Source organism: Pleurodeles waltl, chromosome 2_2, assembly GCF_031143425.1.
Source record: "Pleurodeles waltl isolate 20211129_DDA chromosome 2_2, aPleWal1.hap1.20221129, whole genome shotgun sequence".
Classification (NCBI taxonomy): Eukaryota; Metazoa; Chordata; class Amphibia; order Caudata; family Salamandridae; genus Pleurodeles; species Pleurodeles waltl.
Window position 1 is genome coordinate 204,684,081 of NC_090439.1, and position 24,058 is coordinate 204,708,138.

General features: G+C 42.7%; 1 protein-coding gene across 1 annotated transcript in view; it reads left to right on the forward strand.

Annotated features, from left to right (window-relative positions):
* The window catches only part of CLPTM1L (CLPTM1 like), a 1,089,711-nt gene that overhangs the window by 208,740 nt on the left and 856,913 nt on the right, over positions 1-24,058 (forward strand). The window contains exon 8 of the mRNA XM_069219638.1: positions 17,634-17,718. Within this exon, the coding sequence (XP_069075739.1) occupies positions 17,634-17,718 (85 nt within the window). The remainder of the gene's footprint in view (positions 1-17,633; positions 17,719-24,058) is intronic.

Sequence of the window (24,058 nt, forward strand, 5' to 3'; positions counted from 1 at the left end):
ATGTAGAGAGTGATAGAGAGATAGAGAGTGTAGAGAGATGTAGAGAGATGTAGAGAGATGTAGAGAGATGTAGAGAGATGTAGAGAGATGTAGAGAGATGTAGAGAGATGTAGAGAGATGTAGAGATGTAGAGAGATGTAGAGAGATGTAGAGAGATGTAGAGAGATGTAGAGAGATGTAGAGATGTAGAGAGATATAGAGATGTAGAGAGATATAGAGATGTAGAGAGATGTAGAGAGATGTAGAGAGATGTAGAGAGATGTAGAGAGATGTAGAGAGATGTGGAGAGATGTGGAGAGATGTGGAGAGATGTGGAGAGATGTGGAGAGATGTGGAGAGATGTGGAGAGATAGAGAGAGATAGAGAGAGATAGAGAGAGATAGAGAGAGATAGAGATATGGGAAGATATGGGGAGATATAGAGATAGAGAGATAGAGAGATATGGGGAGATATGGGGATATAGAGATAGAGAGATATAGAGATATAGAGATAGAGAGATATGGGGAGATATAGAGATATAGAGATATAGAGATATGGGGAGATATATAGATATGGGGAGATATAGAGATATAGAGATATGGGGTAGATATATAGATATGGAGATATGGAGAGATATAGAGATATATAGAGATGGAGATATATAGAGATGGAGATATAGAGATGGAGAGATATAGAGATGGAGAGATATAGAGATGGAGAGATATAGAGATGGAGAGATATAGAGATGGAGAGATATAGAGATGGAGAGATATAGAGATGGAGGAGAGATAGAGATGGGAGAGAGATAGAGATGGAGAGAGATAGAGATGGAGAGAGATAGAGATGGAGAGAGATAGAGATGGAGAGAGATGGAGAGAGATAGAGATGGAGAGAGATAGAGATGGGAGAGAGATAGAGATGGAGAGAGATAGAGATGGAGATGGAGAGAGATGGAGATGGAGTGAGATGGAGATGGAGAGAGATGGAGATGGAGAGGTGATGGAGAGAGATGGAGATGGAGAGAGTGGAGATGGAGAGAGATGGAGATGGATGGAGATGGTGAGAGATGGAGATGGAGAGAGATGGAGATGGAGAGAGATGGAGATGGAGAGTGATGGAGATGGAGAGAGATGGAGATGGAGATGGAGAGAGATGGAGATATGGAGATGGAGAGAGATGGAGATATGGAGATGGAGAGAGATAGAGATAGAGATATAGAGATGGAGAGAGATAGAGATATAGAGATATAGAGATGGAGAGAGATAGAGATATAGAGAGATGGGGAGATGGGGAGATGGGGAGATATAAAGATATAAAGATGGAGAGATGTGGAGATGGGAGCGATGGAGATGGGGAGAGATAGAGATGGGGAGAGATAGAGATGGGGAGAGATAGAGATGGGGAGAGATAGAGATGGGGAGAGATAGAGATGGGGAGAGATAGAGATGGGGAGAGATAGAGATGGGGAGAGATAGAGATGGGGAGAGATAGAGATGGGGAGAGATAGAGATGGGGAGAGATAGAGATGGGGAGAGATAGAGATGGGGAGAGATAGAGATGGGGAGAGCTAGAGATGGAGATATATAGAGATGGAGATATATAGAGATGGAGATATATAGAGATGGAGATATATAGAGATGGAGATATATAGAGATGGAGATATAGAGATGTGGAGATATAGAGATGTGGAGATATAGAGATGTGGAGATATAGAGATGTGGAGATATAGAGATGTGGAGATATAGAGATGTGGAGATATAGAGATGTGGAGATATAGAGATGTGGAGATATAGAGATGTGGAGATATAGAGATGTGGAGATATAGAGATGTGGAGATATAGAGATGTGGAGATATAGAGATGTGGAGATATAGAGATGTGGAGATATAGAGATGTGGAGATATAGAGATGTGGAGATATAGAGATGTGGAGATATAGAGATGTGGAGATATAGAGATGTGGAGATATAGAGATGTGGAGATATAGAGATGTGGAGATATAGAGATGTGGAGATATAGAGATGTGGAGATATAGAGATGTGGAGATATAGAGATGTGGAGATATAGAGATGTGGAGATATAGAGATGTGGAGATATAGAGATGTGGAGATATAGAGATGTGGAGATATAGAGATGTGGAGATATAGAGATGTGGAGATATAGAGATGTGGAGATATAGAGATGTGGAGATATAGAGATGTGGAGATATAGAGATGTGGAGATATAGAGATGTGGAGATATAGAGATGTGGAGATATAGAGATGTGGAGATATAGAGATGTGGAGATATAGAGATGTGGAGATATAGAGATATAGAGATGTGGAGATATAGAGATGTGGAGATATAGAGATGTGGAGATATAGAGATGTGGAGATATAGAGATGTGGAGATATAGAGATGTGGAGATATGGAGATGGAGAGATAATATAGAGATGGAGACGGAGAGGTAGAGGTGTAGAGGTATAGCGGTAGAGGTGTAGAGGTATAGCGGTAGAGGTGTAGAGGTATAGCGGTAGAGGTGTAGAGGTAGAGGTGTAGAGGTAGAGAGAGAGAGAGATAGAGAGATAGAGAGAGAGAGAGATTGAGATATAGTTATAGAGATATAGCTAGAGATATAGAGAGAGAGATAGAGAGAGATAGAGAGAGGATAGAGAGAGATAGAGAGAGATAGATAGAGAGAGAGAGATAGAGAGAGAGAGATAGAGAGAGAGAGAGAGAGAGAGAGAGAGAGAGAGAGAGAGAGAGAGAGAGAGAGAGAGAGAGAGAGAGAGAGAGAGAGAGAGATAGAGAGAGATAGAGAGAGATAGAGAGAGATAGAGAGAGATAGAGAGAGAGAGAGAAAGAGAGAGAAAGAGAGAGAAAGAGAGAGAGATAGAGAGAGATAGAGATATATAGAGAGAGAGATATATATATATATATATATATATATATATATATATATATATATAGAGAGAGAGATATATATATATATGAGAGAGAGATGTAGAGCGAGAAATAGATTGATGGATAGAGAGAGAGAGAGAGAGACAGAGAGAGATAGATAGACATAGATAGACAGAGATAGATAGAGACATAGAAAGATAGAGATAGAAAGATAGAGATAGAGAGAGAGATTGATGGATAGAGACAGAGAGAGATAGAGACATAGAGATATAGAGATAGAAAGATATAAAGATGGAGATAGAAAGATGGAGATAGAAAGATGGAGATAGAAAGATGGAGATAGAAAGATGGAGATAGAAAGATGGAGATAGAAAGATGGAGATAGAGAGAGATAGAGACATAGATAGAGACATAGATAGATAGATATTGAGATATAGAGATATTGAGATAGAGAGAGATAGAGATAGAAAGATGGAGATAGAGAGAGATGGAGAGAGAGAGAGATGGAGAGAGAGAGAGATGGAGAGAGAGAGAGATGGAGAGAGAGAGATGGAGAGAGAGAGATGGAGAGAGAGAGATGGAGAGAGAGAGACATAGATAGAGATATAGAGATAGAAAGATAGAGAGATGGAGATAGAGAGATGGAGATAGAGAGATGGAGATAGAGAGATGGAGAGAGAGAGATGGAGAGAGAGAGAGACAGTGAGAGAGAGACGGTTAGAGAGATAGAGAGAGATAGAGATATATATATAGAGAGAGAGATAGAGATAGATATATATATATAGATATAGAGAGACATAGAGAGAGAGACATAGAGAGAGAGACATAGAGAGAGAGACATAGAGAGAGGTAGATAGATGGAGAGAGAGAGATAGGTAGAGAGAGATAGGTAGATAGGTAGATGGAGAGAGAGAGAGATAGGTAGATAGATAGATGGAGAGAGAGAGAGATAGAGAGGTAGATGGAGAGAGAGAGATAGAAAGATAGAGATGGAGAGATAGAGATGGAGAGAGAGAGATGGAGAGAGAGAGATGGAGAGAGAGAGAGAGAGAGAGATAGAGAGATGGAGATAGAGAGATGGAGAGAGAGAGATGGAGAGAGAGAGATGGAGAGAGAGAGATGGAGAGAGAGAGATGGAGAGAGAGAGATGGAGAGAGAGAGATGGAGAGAGAGAGATGGAGAGAGAGAGATGGAGAGAGAGATGGAGAGAGAGAGAGAGAGAGGGAGAGAGATGGAGAGAGATGGGGAGAGATGGGGAGAGAGAGAGAGAGAGAGAGAGAGAGAGAGAGAGAGAGAGAGAGAGAGAGAGACCTAGAGGTAGAGAGATGGAGATAGAGAGAGAGCTAGAGGTAGAGAGATGGAGATAGAGAGAGAGCTAGAGGTAGAGAGATGGAGATAGAGAGAGAGCTAGAGGTAGAGAGATGGAGATAGAGAGAGAGCTAGAGGTAGAGAGATGGAGATAGAGAGATAGAGAGAGAGGGGTAGAGAGAGAGGTAAATTAATGCACCTAGTCTTGTTGTGGCTGCAGATGGAACTACACGTGCCTTTGGGTGATGTTTCCCACAGTTCCTCCCTGGCACCATATTTGCGCTCTCTATATTTTATTATGACACCCCTACCCCCAGCCTGTTTCTGGCGGTTTGCACTGCCAGGAAGAGGCTGGCGGTAAGGGGTGTCCTGGGGCCCCTGCATTGCCCATGCCACTGGCATGGGCAGTGCAGGGGCCCCCTAAAAGGGCCCGGCCAACTTTTCACTGTCTGCATAGCAGACAGTGAAAAGCGCGACGGGTGCTACTGCACCCGTCGCACGGCCGCAACACCGCCGGCTCCTATGTTGCGGCCTCATCCCCGCCGGCCCAGCGGGGATGTCGTAATGGGGTCCGCTGGAGTGCGGCCGCATTGGTGGCCGCTTGGCGGCTAAATGGCCATTTGGAGCCCTATCCAACCTGTCAGCTAGTTGCCAGGGTATGATGGATTACAGTCACCTAAGAAGGAAATCTTCTTAGTTATCAATGTCCATGCCCGTTGCAAGTACTGGGAGACTGTGAACACAACCTTTTCACGTGTTAAAATCCTGAGCGTCTCCCGGTAATTCTGAGTGCCAAAAAGTCTGCAGAAGGGAACAGTCCACTTTCTCTGGGACTTCAACTTTTTAGTGCAAAAGAAAACAAAATGTGCCATGGTCTTGTTCTCCAGTGGGCAATATGACAAATACCCAGCCTGATTTTTATATACAGATGTTTAGCCTTGGTTGGATGTATTCTGTTCAGATATTGCTCAAACTTGGGAGACCACTTATGATTTAAAAATTGCTCCGTTCTACTGCCCACTGTCTGATCACACCAAATATGGGATAATACGGCTTCCCAGTATAATTGGTTTATGCGCTGTAATGCACCTTTTAGTTATTTTCTGGGGGGAAGCCCACACATCCTCCATTTTAATCCACTGACACAGATTCTTAACATGCTTGAGCCATGGAGTAGAAGCATCTGTTTCTATCATGAGTAACTCTGACAGAGCATTTCTATAAGAGCTCAGATCCTCAGAGTTCCATAATCATATCCAATATAATAACAGCTTTAGTGAGATTACACAATGAATTTGATTGAGAGCCAAATCAAATCTGAGGGGTATGAGTGAGGTTCTTGTGGGTCAGCTTAGCAATGATTGAATGTAATAACTTTATTTCGGCTAAAAGCCATAAAAGCAATGCAGCAATAAATACATATGTTCATAAAATTCAGAAAAGAAATAAAACATGATTAAAATCGATCCATGGTATCACACAATTAATTAACCTGTCACGAATGGCTTGTGCTGGCAATCTCTCTAATAAGTCTATAACTGTTCTGTAGATCTTATGAATCACAGTTCCAACCAGGTGTCTTGGTGGAATTACAAACCAATCAAATGTGGACTCTCCATAGATCTCACCGTCCAGGCACATTGAAGGTACCTTGTTACTGCAAAAACAACCTTGTCTCTAGGGTCACTTGTCAATATGCAAAGTGATTCCCTATGGTTTCTTGCTCCAAGGAGCCTGCATAAGGGAATAATCCACTTCTTATCGGGAACTGAGTATTTTGGGCAAGAAAATACAAAATGGGCCAAGGTCTCAACGTGCGTTGGGCAGTAGTGACAAAAGCTGGAGATACAATTAGTCTTATTCCACCCCATTGTAAAAGAGTTCAGTTGCAAGATCCCCAAACTAAATTTAATAAAAAGGCTTTTAATGTTAGCCGGTTGTATTTTGTCTGTAGGAGGCTGGCCTAGTTTGTAGTGGGTACCTAGGGTATTTATACCTTATACCAGGTCCAGTTATCCCTTATTAGTTAAGTAGTAGTGTTCTAGCAGCTTAGGCTGATAGAGGTAGCTATAGCAGAGCATCTTAGGATGAACTAGGAGACATGCAAAGCCAATGCAATACCACTTATAGTTACACAGTACTTGTAGACAAGTAAAGACCATACTCAGTGTTACCAAAAATAAAGGTATTTATTTGGGTGACACAGTACCAAAAATATCTTACAGGCAATACTCTTACTGGAGGTAAGTCTTATACACAATATATACACTAGACATCACAATTAGACAAGTAAATAGTCATAGAACAATGCAAGCAATAGGAAATGCAATAGAATGCAATGGGAGAAAATAGGTCTAGGGGCAACACAAACCATATACTAAGAAAGTGGAATGAGAATCACAAATTCCCCCCTGGACAAGTGTAGTGTGTGCAGAATCGCTTGGAGAGTAAGAATACCGTAAAGGTAAGTTAATTACCCCACCCTAGAGCCCAGAAAAGCAGGAGTAAAGTACTGCAAGTTTCCTTAGGACACACTACACCTCGTGATTGGGATTTTCCAGTAACCAACCAAGTCTGCAAAGAACAACTGCTGGATTCCTGGACCTGAAGAGCTGTAAAGGAAGGGGACCAAGTCTAGAAGTCTAAAGAAGTTCCTGGAAGGACAGGAGCCCCTGCCAACCCAGAAGAGGGTGCAAAAAGAGTTCCCGGTTAGTCGAAGACTGCAGGAATGCACCCTAGGAAGATGCCAGCGGGTTCCTGCATGATGCAAAGGATTTCCCACAATGTGAAGATCGTTGCAGACGGGATTTCATGTTGGAAGTCGCCAACAAGCCTTGGCTACGACAAAAGTGCATTTTGCGTCAAAATGGCGCTGGATTGACCCAGGAGGGACCTGGGGGCTTCAACTCTGTGTGAGGAGGAAAAGGGGCTCTCAGTACTTTAGAGAGCCCTCAGGCTGCCAGCCAGCACCCCCAGGAGTCCCAGGACCATTGGTGCCCTTCAAAGCATTTCCAGAGGCTGGAGGAGGCTACCCCTTCGCAGCCTGTAACACCTGTTTCCAAAGGGAGAGGGTGTAACACCCTGCTCTCAGAGGAAATGCTTTGTTCTGCCTTCCTGGGACTGGGCTGCCCAGACCGCAGGAGGCCAGAACCCTTTATGTGAGGTGGCAACAGCTGTAGCTGCAGTGCAAGCCTCAGAGAGCTGGTTTGGCAGTACTGAGGGTCCATGGTGGAGCCCCCAGGATGCATGGAATTGGCTCCCTTATACCAGATTTGGAATGAGGGAACAATTCCATGATCTTAGAAATGTTATATGGCCATATTCGGAGTTACCATTGTGAAGCTACATATAGGTATTGACCTATATGTAGTGCACATGTTTAATGGCGTCCCTGCACTCACAAAGTCCCGGGAAATTGCCCTGAACTATGTGGGGGCACCTTTGCTAGTGCAAGGGTGCCCTCACACTTACACTTAGTAACTTTGCCCCTAACCTTCAGCAAGTGAAGATTAGACATATAGGTGACTTATAAGTTACTTCAGTGCAGTGAAAATGGCTGTGAAATAACGTGTGTGTTATTTTATGCAGGCTGCAATGGCAGGCCTGTGCAAGGGTTTGTCTGAGCTCCCTATGGGTGGCAAAAGAAATGCTGCAGCCCAAATGCATCTCCTGGAACCCCAGTGCCCTGGGTGACTAGGTACCATATACTAGGGACTTATAAGGGAGGGTCCAGTGTGCCAATTGAAATTGGTAAATGAAGTCACTAGCCTACAGTGACAAATTTTAAAGCAGAGAGTGCATAAGCACTGTGGTTCTGGTTAGCAGAGCCTCAGTGACACAGTCAAGCACTATACAGCCACACACATTAGGCCATAAACTATGAGCACTGGGACCCTGACCAGAAGGATCCCAGTGAGACAGGCAAAACATACTGACATACAGGTAAAAATGGGGGTAACATGCCAAGGAAGATGGTACTTTCCTACATTGTCCATGTAGGATTCGAAGTTCGCTGAACATTTGTGATTTAAAAATTGGTCTGTTCTACTGCCTGGTTCCTGACTACACCAGATCTGGGTCAAAACCATCTCCCAATAACATAGCTTTATCCGTGATGTTGTTTCCTTTGTTAAGAGATGGGGCAATCTCCACACCTCCTCCATTTTGATACAGTGACACTTGTCTCCAATGTATTTGAACCAAGGAATTGATAGCACAACGTCAAGTGCTATTAGCTCCATTACAACTTATTGGTAAGTGACCATGTGCTCAGAAGACCAAAGGCGCACACAGTATATAAGTGGTCTCAAAGCGATTACTTTGTGGATCTGGTTTAGTGATAAATGAAACCTAAGAGGAATTAGTGGCGTACTTGTTGGTAAATGTAGAAAGGAACTTATATACTTATTTTTAACCATTGTAAGTTTCTGAGAGTTGCAATAATCCCAGAGTTCGGCACCATAAATTGCAGCTGTCACTGCTGCAGCTTTGTATATCGTGACAGCTGGCGAGATTTGCCCTCCCATAGAGTTTTTGATTTTCCTTCCGATCACCACTGACCGCTGCTGGAGGGGCAACAAGACTCTTCTCGATTTGTGCCGACTATGAGAGATTGTCAGATAGTCTAATCCCCAAATAATCAAATTGGATAACCTGTTCTATAGATAAACCCCCAACAGTCATTTTCCCCCTAAACGTTTTGTGTGGATTTAAAGCCATGAACTTAGTTTTGTCTGGATTCATTCCAAGGCCCCTCTTTGTGCAAAACAATGTAAATGCATCTAGTTCATTTTGAAGTCTGACTTGGTGCTCCCATTAACCTGCCTTAGCCCTGCATTAGTTATTAAGTTCTCTAGCTGGGCTGCCTCTCCCACAGTTTGCCTTGTCACTTTCTGCACTGGACCTGATCTATCCCAGGGGTCCGCATACTGGGTTCCTGATCGTAAGGAATCTACATTAACACTTAGTTGTGTATTGCAATCCCCCTGCAGCAATCAGGCCCATTTCCCCAGGCAACTGGGTCAGAAAATCTGAAAGATAGTTCTACGTGGGGTTCAATGAGCTTTGTGACATGGGTCTGATGTAAATATTTACAATCACTATGCAAGTATATCCTCTTTGTTTCCTGATATTCAGCTCCACAGCCAGAATGTCGCTATAAGAATTAAGTCTTGTTTTAACCAGATCACCAACCCTCTCGAGGCTCTCCCAGATGGAGATGGAAGAGCAAGCTTCTGGAAGGTCAGGTAGCCTATTTTATGCATCGCTTGTGGTGCACACGTTTCCTGGAGCAAAATAACTTGGTGCTGGTCAATAAAATTACACCATTCTGGGTCACTTATTTTTGATTTCAGACCTGCCACATTCCAAGATAAAAGTTTTATTGGATGGTCGTCATACCCTCCCAGCTCTCGCTTCTTTTCCAGATCCTTGGGTAGATTAGTGATTACTTCACACCCCCACTGATCCTGGTGAACACTAGAGGTATTCTGGTATTTTATTTCCTTCGATCCCACACTACTGGCTAAAAACCTAGTTGGATCGTAACTCTCCAAAGGGTTACTAGATGTAAAAAAAAATATCCAGTACAGTTGGAAGCTGGACCTTTAGTCAGTCAACATTCGGTATTTCACCCATTGGGTCAGAGTTTAAACAATGTGAGTGTTGAGAAGGTGGAATTCTTCCATAGTTCCCACAGCGTCCATTACCAGTTGGAAAGGGGTAGTCAGATTGAGGCTTATTTGTGACGGAGTACAAGGTCTTGGTCTTTGTTTGAGATGTAATAATCCCTCTACTAAGATCTGATTAGCTAGTTTCAAGCCTATGAAATCTGACCCTAGGCCTTCACCTGGGTATCTCTGAACGTGGATTATATCTTCTCGTATGATTGAGCTACATTCCCTTGTTTTCCTGATCCAGTGAATTACTTTGTTTTTGAGTGAGTCCCAGGATTCGATAATTCCCTGGGTTATCTTAGGGACATTCATCAGATATAAATCAAACTGGCTTCCACTGTTGCAGGTCTGGAAGGGTTTACATGTTTTTTCTCCATTCCTAACAGCCTGCCACTCTGGTTTATAGTGAAAGACTTGCCTGTCCTCTCTCATTAAATTAATGCACCTAGTCTTGTTGTGGCTGCAGATGGAACTACACGCGCCTTTGGGTGATGTTTCCCACAGTTCCTCCCTGGCACCATATTTGCTCTCTCTTCCCTGCACTCTTCAGGGGAATACATTTTGCTGGGTTGACTTAGTGATACAGGAGGTCGCTCAGGTTCACGCACAGTGGATATTTTTCTTATCTTCCCAATTATAGCAATTATACCATCCAGTTTCTCATGAAGCATATTGCTCATAGACATCGTTTTGTAATGTCAGGATCTGACCCTCAGGTGATTTAATTGGTGATTTTAATTGGGTCCTGACAAAGTCTTCCCCCAGTTTGTTCACTTGGTTGGACATCTACATAATTCGCATAGTTTTACCATCGTCATTGCTGGTCATTAGGTCTGTGAGTGGTGCAAAACGGCTAGAACACTCTATGGTGGGTTCTGTAAGCACTTGTGTAGTTGGCAGCCTCACTTGTGGATAGTCAGTAAGGGATACAGGGATTGTAGAAGAGGTGGCCTCTGGGTGGCTTCTCTTTATTAACTCGACCTGGGACTCTCTTCTTGAAGGTAAGAAAAATGACCTAATGTCCTTCTTCAGTGCATCGGCCCCCCTCTTTCCAGAAATTTTAGACTTTAGAGCTAACAGACGTTCCACTTCCTCTATGAATTCATCTATTTGATCCATAGTACAGTTCTCAGCGGAATGTCTAGGGAGCTTTCTAAACCCTCCCAACCCATTTTGGTTACCACTCTCTTTCATTTTTCCCATTCCTGCACACAGGGCCTAAAATCAAAGTAGATTTGAGTCAAAGTTTCAAGTGTCCCCCCTTTAGTACACTAAGGGGGTGGACACTAAGAAAGCTGAATTTAAATGTTGAGTATTCCACTTCTATTTAGTTCTGTTTGGAGGCCCATCAGGGTTTTTGAGATAAGGATGTGGTCAGCAAACATTAAAATAGGTACAGGGACTCCGGCTATCTTGGTAGCATCATGATTGCACTGAGCTAGCAGGTCCACTGCGCCATTAATGTAGAGGCTGAACAGGGTGAGTGCCAAAACTAACCACTGTCCAACACCTCTCTCTATTGGAATTGATGTAGTAAGATCACCTCCCGAATTCCACCTTACTCTTACGTAGGTATCCTCGTGAAGGAATCTTAGTATCCCCATTAGAACACAATCTAGACCTTAAGATTTTAAGATCCTACAAAGCTGCTTCCTCCGGAACAGGTCGAATGCTGCCCTCAGGTCAATGAAGGCGACATAGAGATGGTCTTGTTTCAGGCTTATATATTTCCAGCACAATACTTTATACCTAAGTACTTGATCAACAGTACTGGACCCCTTTCCTAAATCCAGGCTGCCAGTGTACAAGAATCTGATGTTCAGTAATCCAAGAGTGCAACCTGGCCAGTACTTGTCTAGAAAAGACCTTTTGACTGATATCTATTAGACCTCTCAGTCTGTAATTTCCTGGCATGTTTCTGTCACCCTTTTTGTAAACTATCTCTATTATTGCTCCCCACCACGTGGGGGGATGTCATCTCCACCTCCCCCACCCTCCAATGGCATTACTCAGGGCGTTTAATACGGCACCCAGACCTCGAAGTGAGACAAATACAAATCTCCAGGGATACCATTGATGCCTGGTGCCTTTCCCTTTTGCAATGATTTTAGAGCCTGGGCAGTTTGCTCTAAGGTAAAACTGGCCATCCCAGATCTATGAACCTCTTCTTCCTTGTCCAGAAGGTGGGAAGTGTCACTTCTGGCCTTTTATATCAGTGGCTGCACCGCATCACATGGCCATTCCGTGTATCGCTCCTCAAAGTGCTTTACCCAGCTCTCGGGTTGAATTACTGGGTCGAAAATTTGATAGTATGCTTTCCATCTGCCACTAATTTCCAAAATAATTTTGTGCTTCCCTCTTACAGGGCATCGGTTAAACGTACCCATTGCTCAGCCTCCCAGTGCCTTTTGGCATCTCTTAACATTGTTTTATAGAGGCCCATTGCTACTCTTATCTCTACCATATTCCCCTTTTTTAAAGCAACTAACAGCAAAGAGTTGGCAGAACAACAATGTGTTGAAAACCACCTTGGCAATTTGTTAGTACCAGCCCCTCTGTACCTTACTACCCTAAAGAGAGGTCTCATTTTTTCCATTGGAAAAGACTCCTTGGATTTTCAAGACCTGTCATTTGCAAGCAGTTTGGACACTCACCTGAGCTCGCCATGGATTACCCCACTGGGTCACCTATGGCAGACGTTGTCGCCCTACATAAAGTGTTGCTTAAGGCTACTAAGATGTTGGACCATAAATTGTCCACCACTGAAACCAAAAAAAGTGTTCCCACTGAGGTTCTTCTTCCATCTGCGACATCAGCTGAGCCACATCTGCCTTCCAATGATGCTTTGTTGGATCCAGTACTGCCAACATTAGAAAAACCTTCCTCATCGGTGGCGATAAATTGTCTAGTGGCCTGCTGTTATCGTTCTGCATCTGGGGATCCTTTCTTCTTGTCCTCCCAGCGCACTCTTGAACTCCTGGTCCTATAAGCTTCCTGTTCAGGGATGCAGTGTTGTGGTACCTTTCCCATGGTCACTTCTGAGAGGGCATCAAAGCTTATGGAGGCTTGGAAAAAGAAAATCTTTTCAGCAGGAAGCATGGCCTTAGTCACTCAATGCAAACTGCCTGCTCGCTTGCTACAACCATGTGTTTATGGGACATGGCACAGATTATTCTTCCCCAACTTCCTACTGATGTCACAATCCTGCCTTCGAAACAGAGCTCATGTCATCCATACTCCCCCTTTCTAATCCAAATCCTACTTCCCAAAAGCATGGGTCCTTCAAGGCTCAATCATCTCACCTATGATTTTCAACATCTGCATGATGTCATTACCATCAGTGAATTGCAGCTCTGATCCTACAACTATGCAGATGACACAAATTCTCCTTAAACTGGAATGCCCCAAAGACATAGCAAATTCACAGATCTTCAGTTGCCTCAGAGCCGTTGATCAGTGGATAACATGGAGCCATCTCAAACTGAATGCTTCCAAAACAGAAATACTAACGTGTGGCTATTGGAAAAATTATGACCCACTCTGCTCCTGGACTGACAATCTGGGGCCATCTCCGAAACTATCTAAGGAAGTAAAAAACCTTGGAACTACCATGGACTTCAAGTTAACAATGAATGCTCAAGTGAACAAATAAGCAAGATCAAGCTTTGTCACCATGAAAACTCTGCAACGCATCTTCCATCACCTCCGATTTCCACACAAAGTGCAGGCTACTATCTCTCTTGTACTATCTAATCTGGATTATGCCAATGGCCTCCACCATGGATCATATCTAGCTACTATGAAAAAACTACAACACATTTGGATCTAGGCTGCCAGACTACTCCTACATGTAAAGCCACTAGCCCACATCTCCCCTGCCTTGAGGGCTTTACATCGGTTACCGGTTGCCAGAAGATCGACCTTCAAGCTGCTTTGTATCACCCACAAAGCAATACATGGAACAGGACCGCTTTTCGTCAGAAATAAAATCACCAGATATATTAAAAAAGGAACCACAGTATAAGATTGGCACCCACCTCAAAACACCTCCATACAAGAAAGACAATAGGTGGTATATATTTTTCTGTTCAAGCGGCCAAACTATGGAATTCATTTCCCTCAGATATAAGATCCATGGATAACTATCTTATCTTAAGAAGACTACTCAAGAGTTGGCTCTTTCCTACATAACCACCATACGCAAACAGCAATGGACTGCATGTCCCCGTATATGTAAACATGTTATAATTTGATTATGTGTATATATCTAGATGTGTATTTCTTTGTACAAATACATATAATAACTATTTTATCTTAAAATATATACATACTTTTTAGGCCTGTTTAACAAATGTATATTTTACTTCAATTAAATGTATATATTTTTGCATTTGTATGTGTTGGTGTATGTATATGTATAAATATTATGTATGTTTCTATGTATGTGTATATTATTCTACACATGGCATGCACATAGGTCATTGCATAGTTTCTATATAAGTTGCTTGATTAGATGCTTATGATTCTGTTTTAATTGTATCTATCACATTAGGTAAATATTTCCTTAACTATTTTTCTACGAGCATTTCACTATTTAAATATTGAGGTAAGATAAAATAATGTTATAAAAGTACACAAATCAATTAACTTCATAACTCTTGAAAGCATGTGCTTATATGATACAACTTTAAATCTCAATATATTATATTCCTTACACATTTATTCCCTTGATTATGTAATCATGTATCTATAATATATTTACCAATCTAATCCTGCTGTACAAGAGAAAAAAATACTGTATAAAGCTTTACTCTGTCTGACCATTACCCTATACATCTATCTATCAATCTATACTTGTCTCCACTCCGACTCATCGCAAACCCATTCTTCTGCTATGATCTCCAAAATAACCCTTCCTAGACTCTTCCCTCCTCCACCTCACCTAGCTCACCCAAACCTCAGTTTGCGACTATGATCTCCCAAACAACCCTACTAAATTCGCCCTCATTTATCTAACCTTTGACTCACCCCAAATCCCATTTAAGTACTATGATCTCCCTAATCGCTTTCTACAGATTCTTCCATATTCCACCTCTTCTTTACTCATCCCAAACCTCATCTTACTACTATGATCTTCCAACTAACACTTCTGGATTCTTCCCTCCTCTATCTCTCCATTATTCTATTCGAACTAACACTCACATGTGCTCCGCTCAAATTAACTTCCACCTCCCTATACTAATACTGTACTCATATTTCCCTATACTAATCAACCACTAATCCTTTTGGCTTCCGGAGTAGCGTGCTACTCGCTGAAAACCACTTTGCTGCCTCGTCAGAGGTAGTAAGCACTATACAAATACAATTAGAATTTACAGACTTTAGTGTTAATTATCGGTGACCTTAATTGAATTTAGAAAAGCTCCAACCTTCCCATTGAAAGTAAAATTTTGTTTCGGTTGTGAAATAGGTCTGCCTTGAAAGTGCCTCTGTCAGCATGGCCTATTTTTGGCAATTCATTAAAATATCCGTAGTGTGTGCTTGTAATGCCATGCTTTAAGAGCGATGTAGGAGAAAACTCAACCGGCAGTTCTGGGTTTCTGTGTGGGATTTACGCAGGTAGGAGTCTGGGCGAGTGTAAGTGTCTGGAAAACGTTGTGAAAGCAGATGCAATGTTTGAGGTATGTTGAGCCATTGTTATGTAGTACCTTGAAAGTCTGGGTGGGAAGTTTGAATTGTGCTCGTTTGTGAATGGAGAGCCAGTGGAGCACCTTCAGGTGTGGTTGAGACTGTTTCTGGCAGCTAAGTTGTGGATAGTCTGCTACCTTATGGTGAGTTTTTTTGTTGTTAATCCTGGCATAGAGAGTGCTCCTGTAGTCCAGCTAGCTTGTGACCAGGGCATGCATGACTGTTTTCTGGGTGCTGATTGCGAACCATTTCAAAATCTTCCTCAGCATCTTTAGGGTATGGAAGCATGAGGCGATGATGGCATTGACTTGGGCAATCACGTTGAGTTGGCTGTTGTTGATGATTCTAAGGTTCTTGTGCGTGGGCGGTGGGGTTGGGTGTCTGACCTGGCTCTTTTGGACCACAGTGATGTGCTCTTCCTGAAGATCACAATTTGGTCTTCTAGATATTCACCTTTAGACAATTGGTCTTCATCCAGTGGGCTATTTCAGTCATGCAGGCATTAAACTTGATCCAGGTACTGGGCGTCATGCCCATGGGGCGGGGGAAACTGGGTGAATTAGTTGTGTCATTTTTGATGTATGGTAGTGCCTTCCTCGAAGAACTTCTCTTACAATGCACAAGGGGGATTATTCTATATCTGAAAAACTCAACTATGCCATTTCACATTCTCTTCTTTTTCTCCTGTATGCATTTCACACAGAAAGTAATACTTTTGTGACTTTTCTCAGCACTGGCAACCCTAATAGGACAGGAGATAAGCAACATGTGTACATATAGTGCATGCAAATAGCATTTACGAATGCCTGTGTTTACATTTCTTGGTACATTATAGCTAGATGTATTGGCTTTGCCAGTGCTTGTTCTTTTTTATGTTCAGAGAGAAAGGAGACTGAAAGCTCCAGCCCATCTCTCCCTGAGCCAAATTTCTGCTTTTGCTGCAATTGGTGCTCTAAACATATTTCCTGGTACTCGAACAGCCCTAGTTAATTTGCTGACACTCGCCGCTATGCCTCGGAATTCTCGGTTACTTCACAAGCCCCTTACTAGTCCAGTCCTGCAGAATAGTAACATGGGCCATAGCAGTGCTCCTTAGATCGTCATATTCAAGAACTTCAGGAAGGAGGACCATTGTTTTTTTTTCTTCCATGTACGTCCAGCAGCTCAGCTGATGGCAAATATAGACGATACATATGCTGCATGTACTGTACTCTGAAATGCTAGCAGTAGTTTCCACCATATCTCAAAGTGCCTATATTGTCCATGGAAAAGAGCTCTCGCTTTACGACAATGGATTTTATTCAATGCTCAGCTAAGTGCTCCTCCTATTAGTGGGGAATGTGTTGATTTTCCTGCACATTCCACTGCAACAAATCCTGCCTCTGTGCCTTTCCGAATACATTTTCCTATTGTTGATATCTGTAAGGCCATCATTCATTACTTTCATGAAGTTCTATTGTATTGACTCAAATACAGTAGCGGATAACAAGTTAAGGTGATTATTTGTGTGTTCACATAGGCTTGTCAACATATCCTATATTACACCTCAGACGTAGTACTTCCTGGATGAGAGTCACTCATTGCAATTCTGTGCCTGACATGGACGCGGATGATTTTTTGTGAACTAACTACAACGTTGTATTGTTGAATTTTAAAATGATCACTTAAGGATCAAACACTCGCCCCTCCCACTGATGATGAGTTGAATCCGCCTACCTGAACTTTGACCTTATCAGCAAAATACACTGCCTTCCAAGTGGATGCCATCACAGTCGCCAGACTACTGCAAACTGCCTGTGAAATAGAAAAAAAGATAGGGCCCCGTTTTGCTTTGGTCTTCCATCAGTTTGATTCAGTGCCTTCTTAGATGCAGCATTACGACTGTTCTGTTAGTTGTGATGTAGCAATTTGCTTTCCTTTCCTTACATTCTTCCACATCAAAAAATATTCTTTGAAATCTAACTTTGATGACCATATAAGGCGTTTGAAAAGTGGGAACCACGAGAATGTAGTGATTTAATCCTTTGCAAAAGCCTAAGAAATACACCTGTGAGTTATTCTCCAAGCAGGAAGTGAACTAATAAATTAATTATTCCTTGCAGCTTCTGTTCGATTTCCTTGCATTCAAAAATGACATCAGTTTCTGGAAGAAAAAGAAAAATATGGTTGGAATGTCTACTAAAGGAGGTAACGCTCTATTATTTGTACTATGAACACTTTTTAATGTATGTCTTTAAAAAGAGGCTTTATGTAGCAAATTGGCCACATTGCTTGGCATGCTTGTGTAACACATAAAGCAGTAAAAGTTTTCCATTGCAGTGCCCTTGGAAAATTACCATTCCTTCATGACAGAGTACTTTAAGACAGTAGGACTGATGCAGAAAAGTACATTACATTTGCAAAATCTGACGCAGCTAACTTTGTCAATGCAAAGATCCAATACAAAAGCTTATATGCAAATTGCAAGTGCCATTAAGTATTATACTATGAGTTATCTTATATGTATTTATTTGGTTTGTATTACCCCATTACTATGGCCTCACTGCTCCAAATGTGCATAATTTCACTCTCCTTGCGATTTGCAGGGTAATGCACATTGAATGGTTGCAAATAGACAACAGATTACACTCTGCATGAGCAGACGGTGTGCATCGGGTGGAGCAGACAGCTGTCTCATGGATTGCTGAATGCTCCTGATGATGCTCTATTTACAGTGTGCCACTTTTCCTTCTGCAAGATGAATGCTGAAACCGACAATTGCTGTCACTTATAGGCCTACATCCCAGTATTCACCTTTTGTGCACAATATATGGTACTGTATTGTAACATTTAAAAAACACTTACTATACACATGTTGGGCACTGAAGAGCTTGCCTAAATAGGTAGCACGCTGAACTTTACAAGGTGTTTGGTTGGAAAGGTGTGGTGTTTGTGTTTATCTTATATGGGAAATGTTTCCATGTTGTGTGTGAAGATCAGTGAGGTGCGATTATCCTGTAATGGGATACAGCATTTAGCAGTGTGATGGCTGAAGATGTGTGAGAATGAGGTTAACGTTTTTATTTTTTTTTAGTAACCTAGCCGCTTTCAGATCTGCAGGTCCCTTTATGATCGCAGTCCTCATGTTTACTGCACAGCGTTGTCCATTCTAAGACTTTGTTTATGGACCTGAACAGGCATTAGTTTGAGACAAAGATGTTCTAGAAATGGACTTTGTTACAATAATCCTTTATAGGATTGCTAATCATTGTGATATGTCAAGAAGAGGTCATAGTATGCCAGAGGTCTTCAAACTATGGTGCTCACCTCCCTGGGGACCCGTAGCGTTGTAGGAAAGTACCATCTTCCTTGGCATGTTACCTCCATTTTTACCTGTATGTCAGTATGTTTTTGCCTGTCTCACTGAGATCCTTCTGGTTAGGACCCCAGTGCTCATACTTTATTGCCTAATGTGTATGCCTGTGTAGTGCCTAACTGTGTCACTGAGGCTCTGCTAACCAGAACCTCGGTGCTTATGCTCTCTCTGCTTTTAAATTTGTCAATGTAGGCCAATGACGGCATTTACCAATTTCAATTGGCATACTGGATCCCCCTTATAAGTCCCTAGTATATGGTACTTAAGTACCCAGGGCATTGGGGTTCCAGGAGATCCATATGGGCTGCAGCAAGGGACAAACCCTTGCACAGGCCTGCCATTGCAGCCTGCGTGAAACAATGCACACATTATTTCACAGCCATTTTCACTGCACTTAGGTAACTTATGAGTTACCTATATGTCTAACCTTCATTTGCTGAAGGTTAGGTGCAAAGTTACTAATTGTGAGGGCACCCTTGCACTAGCAAAGGTGCCCCCACATAGTTCAGGGCCATTTCCCTGGACTTTGTGAGTGCAGGGACACCATTACACGTGTGCACTACATATAGGTCAATACCTATGTGTAGCTTCACAATGGTAACTCTGAATATGGCCATGTAACATGTCTAAGATCATGGACTTGTGCCCCCCCCCCACCCCCCTCCCCCCAGCCCGCCCCATTCCAAATCTGGTATTAGGGAGCCAATTCCATGCATCCTGGGGGCTCCACCGTGGGCCCCCACTACCGCCAAACCAGCTCTCTGAGGCTTGAACTGCAGCTACAGCTGCTGCCACCTCACAGACAGGGTTCTGCCCAGTCCCAGGAAGGCGGAACAAAGCATTTCCTCTGAGAGCAAGGTCTTCCACCCTGTCCTTTTGGAAATAGGTGTTACAGACTGGGGAGGGGTAGCCTCTCCCAGCCTCTGGAAATGCTTTGAAGGGCACAGATGGTGCCCTCCTTGCATAAGCAAGTCTACACCGGTTCAGAGACCCCTTCTCCCCTGCTCTGGTGTGAAACTGGACAAAGGAAAGGGGAGTGACCACTCCCCTGTCCATCACCACCCCAGGAGTGGTGCCCAGAGCTCCTCCAGTGTGTCCCAGACTTCATCCATCTTGCTTTGCAAGGTGTGGGGGCACTCTGGAGGGCTCTGAGTGGCCAGTGCCAGCAGGTGACGTCAGAGACCCCTCCTGATAGGTCCATACCTGATAAGGTAGCCAATCCCCCTTTTGGGGTTATTTAGGGTCTCTCCTTTGGGTTCTCTTCAGATTCTGCGTGCAAGTTTCCTTCCTCTGCAACAACTTCGGACTCTTCGGACCTCAGATCAACCGCAGCCTGCTCCAAGAAACGCTGTAACTGCAACAAAGTGTCTACTAGAGACACTTTTCTTCAGTAACCTCAGCTCCAAGTCAGCAACTGCAACAGTTTCCATGGTGTGAACGCTCTGGGCCCACCCTGTCTTCATCCTGCACCAGAAGGACCGAAGAAATCTCCTGTGGAATGACGGAGTCACTTCCCTGCTCCAAGCAGCCACCTTCCAAGACGACGACTGGTACCTGGGACTCCTCTCACAGCGACGAAGGTGCTCCTAAGGACACAGAGGGTGGACATCATCGACGATGACTGTCCTGAGGTCCTGCTGACTCAATTTGGAGGAGGTAAGACCTTGCCTTCCCTGAGAGCGACGGTACCCCTGTTTACTGCGTCGTCTTCACCTCCTGAGGCCATTGTGCACTATTTGCAAAATTCCTTCGTGCACATCCTGGCCCAGTTCCCAGCACTCCATCCTGCGACGCTCAACTCGCTGAGTTGTTCTCTGGCGGCATAGGACCTTCCTTTGTTGTGCTGCATCAACTGCGTTTTGCACCTCCTTTGACCCCGTGTCCTGGGACCACGGGGTGCTGGCTGGCATCCTGAGGGCTCTCTAAAGTGTTGAGAGCCCCCTCTTCCTCCTCACACAGAGTTGAGGCTCCCAGGTCCCTCCTGGGTCCATCCAGCACCATTTTGACTCAAAACGCACTTTAGTCATAGATAAGGCTTGTTGGCGACTTCCAACACGAAATCACGTCTGCTACGATCTTCACGTCATGGGACTTCCTTTGCATCATGCAGGAACCCGCTGGCATCTTCCTAGCATGCATTTCTGCAGTCTTCGACTAACTGTGGACTCTTCTTTTGCACCCTCTTCTGGGTAGGCAGGGGCTCCTGTCCTTCCTGGAACTTCTTTCGACTTCTGGGCTTGGAACCCTTCCTTTGCAGGTCTTCAGGTCCAGGAATCCAGCAGTTGTTCTTTGCAGACTTCAAACAAAAGGGCAACAGTGATTTGAATTAGCCGCACATCTCTAAAAGTAATGAGAATATCAATACAGAGTGCTTAAACACTATAACACATCTGTTGCCACCATGTGTAACCTGGAATCACAAAGAAAAACAGTTAATAACCAAAACAAACAAATATAGTGGATCACTCAAAGTCTCTATAAATCACTCATATGGTAGTCAATAAAGCCATCAAGAAAGGGGAATTAGATCAAAGTGTAACCAACTAAGAGAACATGGACAATTGAAGAGAGAATCAATAGAGTGTTGATAATGTATATGTCATCAACAATTTTAATAATAAATTATCTATACATACAACATGCAATGTGTTTGAATATCCTATCCATAATACCATAACAACACATAAAAAATACCCAAATACGATGCTGCAAAATTAATGACTGTCCATTAATGTGAGGATCCACCTGATACTTTAAACCCAAAAGTTAATTATTTGTGAATCTTCAGACATTCAAAGTAATCCTCCATCCATGTATTATGATGACCAAGAGTTCATTTGGCAGTTGAGCCCTGTTCTTCAGTTTTTGAGTCTTCCACCACTCAAAAAGAGTTTCAGCCCATATAAGGTTTTTGCCGACACATGTTTCGTCCCATTCTGGGACTTTATCAAGGCTGATAAAATGTTCCTTTTTTGTTTGATATTATTATTTTATAACATAATACCCATATCTATTAGTCCAGAAAGATTTCCAATACCCAATTAATATTAGGTGAGCTGCCAGTTGTACAAATGACCTGTTAGCCAAGTGCCCTGTGATATTATTATATCTAAAATCACAAAGTCAATGATATATAGCAATGATTTCCATAGAAAACGATACACTCCAACACCCAGAAATAGAGAATAAATATATAAACAAGAGAGCCCATGGTGATCCTTTAGTATATAAAACATGCTTTACTGTTAATACTAGCATCAAAAACAGCGAATCAAAAACCCAAAGTACCCATAGAGTTCCATAAGATAAAATATTTTTTCAAAGCATACCTTATATTTGATACCTAGTGGTCACCTAATTTCTAATTGTACAGAATCCAACTCTGTCAAATTTGATATTCAACTTTATGTAAGGTATCTAACATTGATTCATTTGAAATAATTCCTACCCCCTAAATGTTTTATAGTCTAGTCGGTTTTAGTAATCTGTTCCAAAAAAATGACTCAACATCATAACTCGGCGTTCTTATTTTTCTTTTGACAATACATGTTTACAACTACTTAAATCTTACCAAAAACAGCATTAATGACAGTCAGGATCCTAGTTAGTGTAAATAAAAAATGTTTTGGGGAAAACTTACTCATTCATGAGTAACATATTATTGGCCTCTAGTATCATTGATAAAGAGCAAGTTCAGATCGTAGATGGACTCCCTCACTAATAATAAACTATGAGAGCGAATACTTCTTAATTCATCATGTGTCAAGTCGATGACCGGTACCCTTGGACTCCTCCCACAGCGACGAGCATGCTCCTAAGGACACAGAGGGTGGACATCATCGACATAGACTGTCCTGAGGTCTTGCTGATGCAGTTTGGAGGAGGTAAGACCTTGCCTTCCCTGAGAGTGACGGTACCCCTGTGTACTGCGTCTTCTTGACCTCCTGAGGCCTCTGTGCACTATTTGCAAAATTCCTTCGTGCACAGCCTGGCCTAGGCCCCGAGCACTCCATCCTGTGACGCTCAACTCGCTGAGTTGTTCTTCGGTGGCGTGGGACCTTCCTTTGTAGTGCTGCATCAACCAAGTTTTGCACCTCCTTTGTTTTCATGTCCTGGGACCTCCAGGGGTGCTGGTTGGCATCCTGAGGGCTCTCTAAAGTGCTGACAGCCCCCAGGTACCTCCTGGGTCCATCCAGCGCCATTTTGATGCAAAACACACTTTTGTCGTAGCCAAGGCTTGTTGGCGACTTCCAACACGAAATCACGTCTGAAACGAACTTCACGTCGTGGGACATCCTTTGCATCACACAGGAACCCACTGGCATCTTCCTAGGGTGCATTTCTGCATTCTTCGACTAACCGTGGACTCTTCTTTTGCACCCTCTTCTGGGATGGCAGGGGCTCCTGTCTTTCCTGGAACTTCTTTCGACTTCTGGGCTTGGAACCCTTCCTTTGCATGTCTTCAGGTCCAGGAATCCAGCAGTTGTTCTTTGCAGACTTTGTTGGCTGCTGCAAAATCCCAACCACGAGGTGTAGTGTGTCCTAAGGAAACTTGCAGTACTTTACTCCTGCTTTTCTGGGCTCTGGGGTGGGGTAATTTATTTACCTTTACTGTATTCTTACTATCTCAGCGATTCTGCACACACTACACTTGTCTAGGGAGGAATTTGTGATTTGCATTCCACTTTCTTAGTATATGGTTAGTGTTGCCCCTAGACCTATTTTCTCCCATTGCAGTCTATAGCATTTCCTATTGTTGCATTGTTCTATGACTATTTACTTGTCTAATTTTGGTGTCTAATGTATATATTGTATATAATACTTACCTCCAGAAGGAGTACTGTCTCTAAGATCTTTTTGGTGCTGTGTCACCCAAATAAATACCTTTATTTCTGATGGATACAACTAATAATAATATCTTTATTTTGGCTGAGAGCTATAAAAGCAATTTAGAAGAAAGAATATAAATACATATAATCATTTATTTAAAAGAATTAAAACCTGAATAAGGCCAGTCTATATGACACATGATTGATAGCTATCCAACCCCAAAAACATTTACAAAACACTAAAAACGTATATTCATTAAGTCTAAAAAAGATGCAACTAATTAAGTTCAATCTATAATGTCACACAATTAATAGCCTATCGGTCTGTGTTGCATTAATAAAT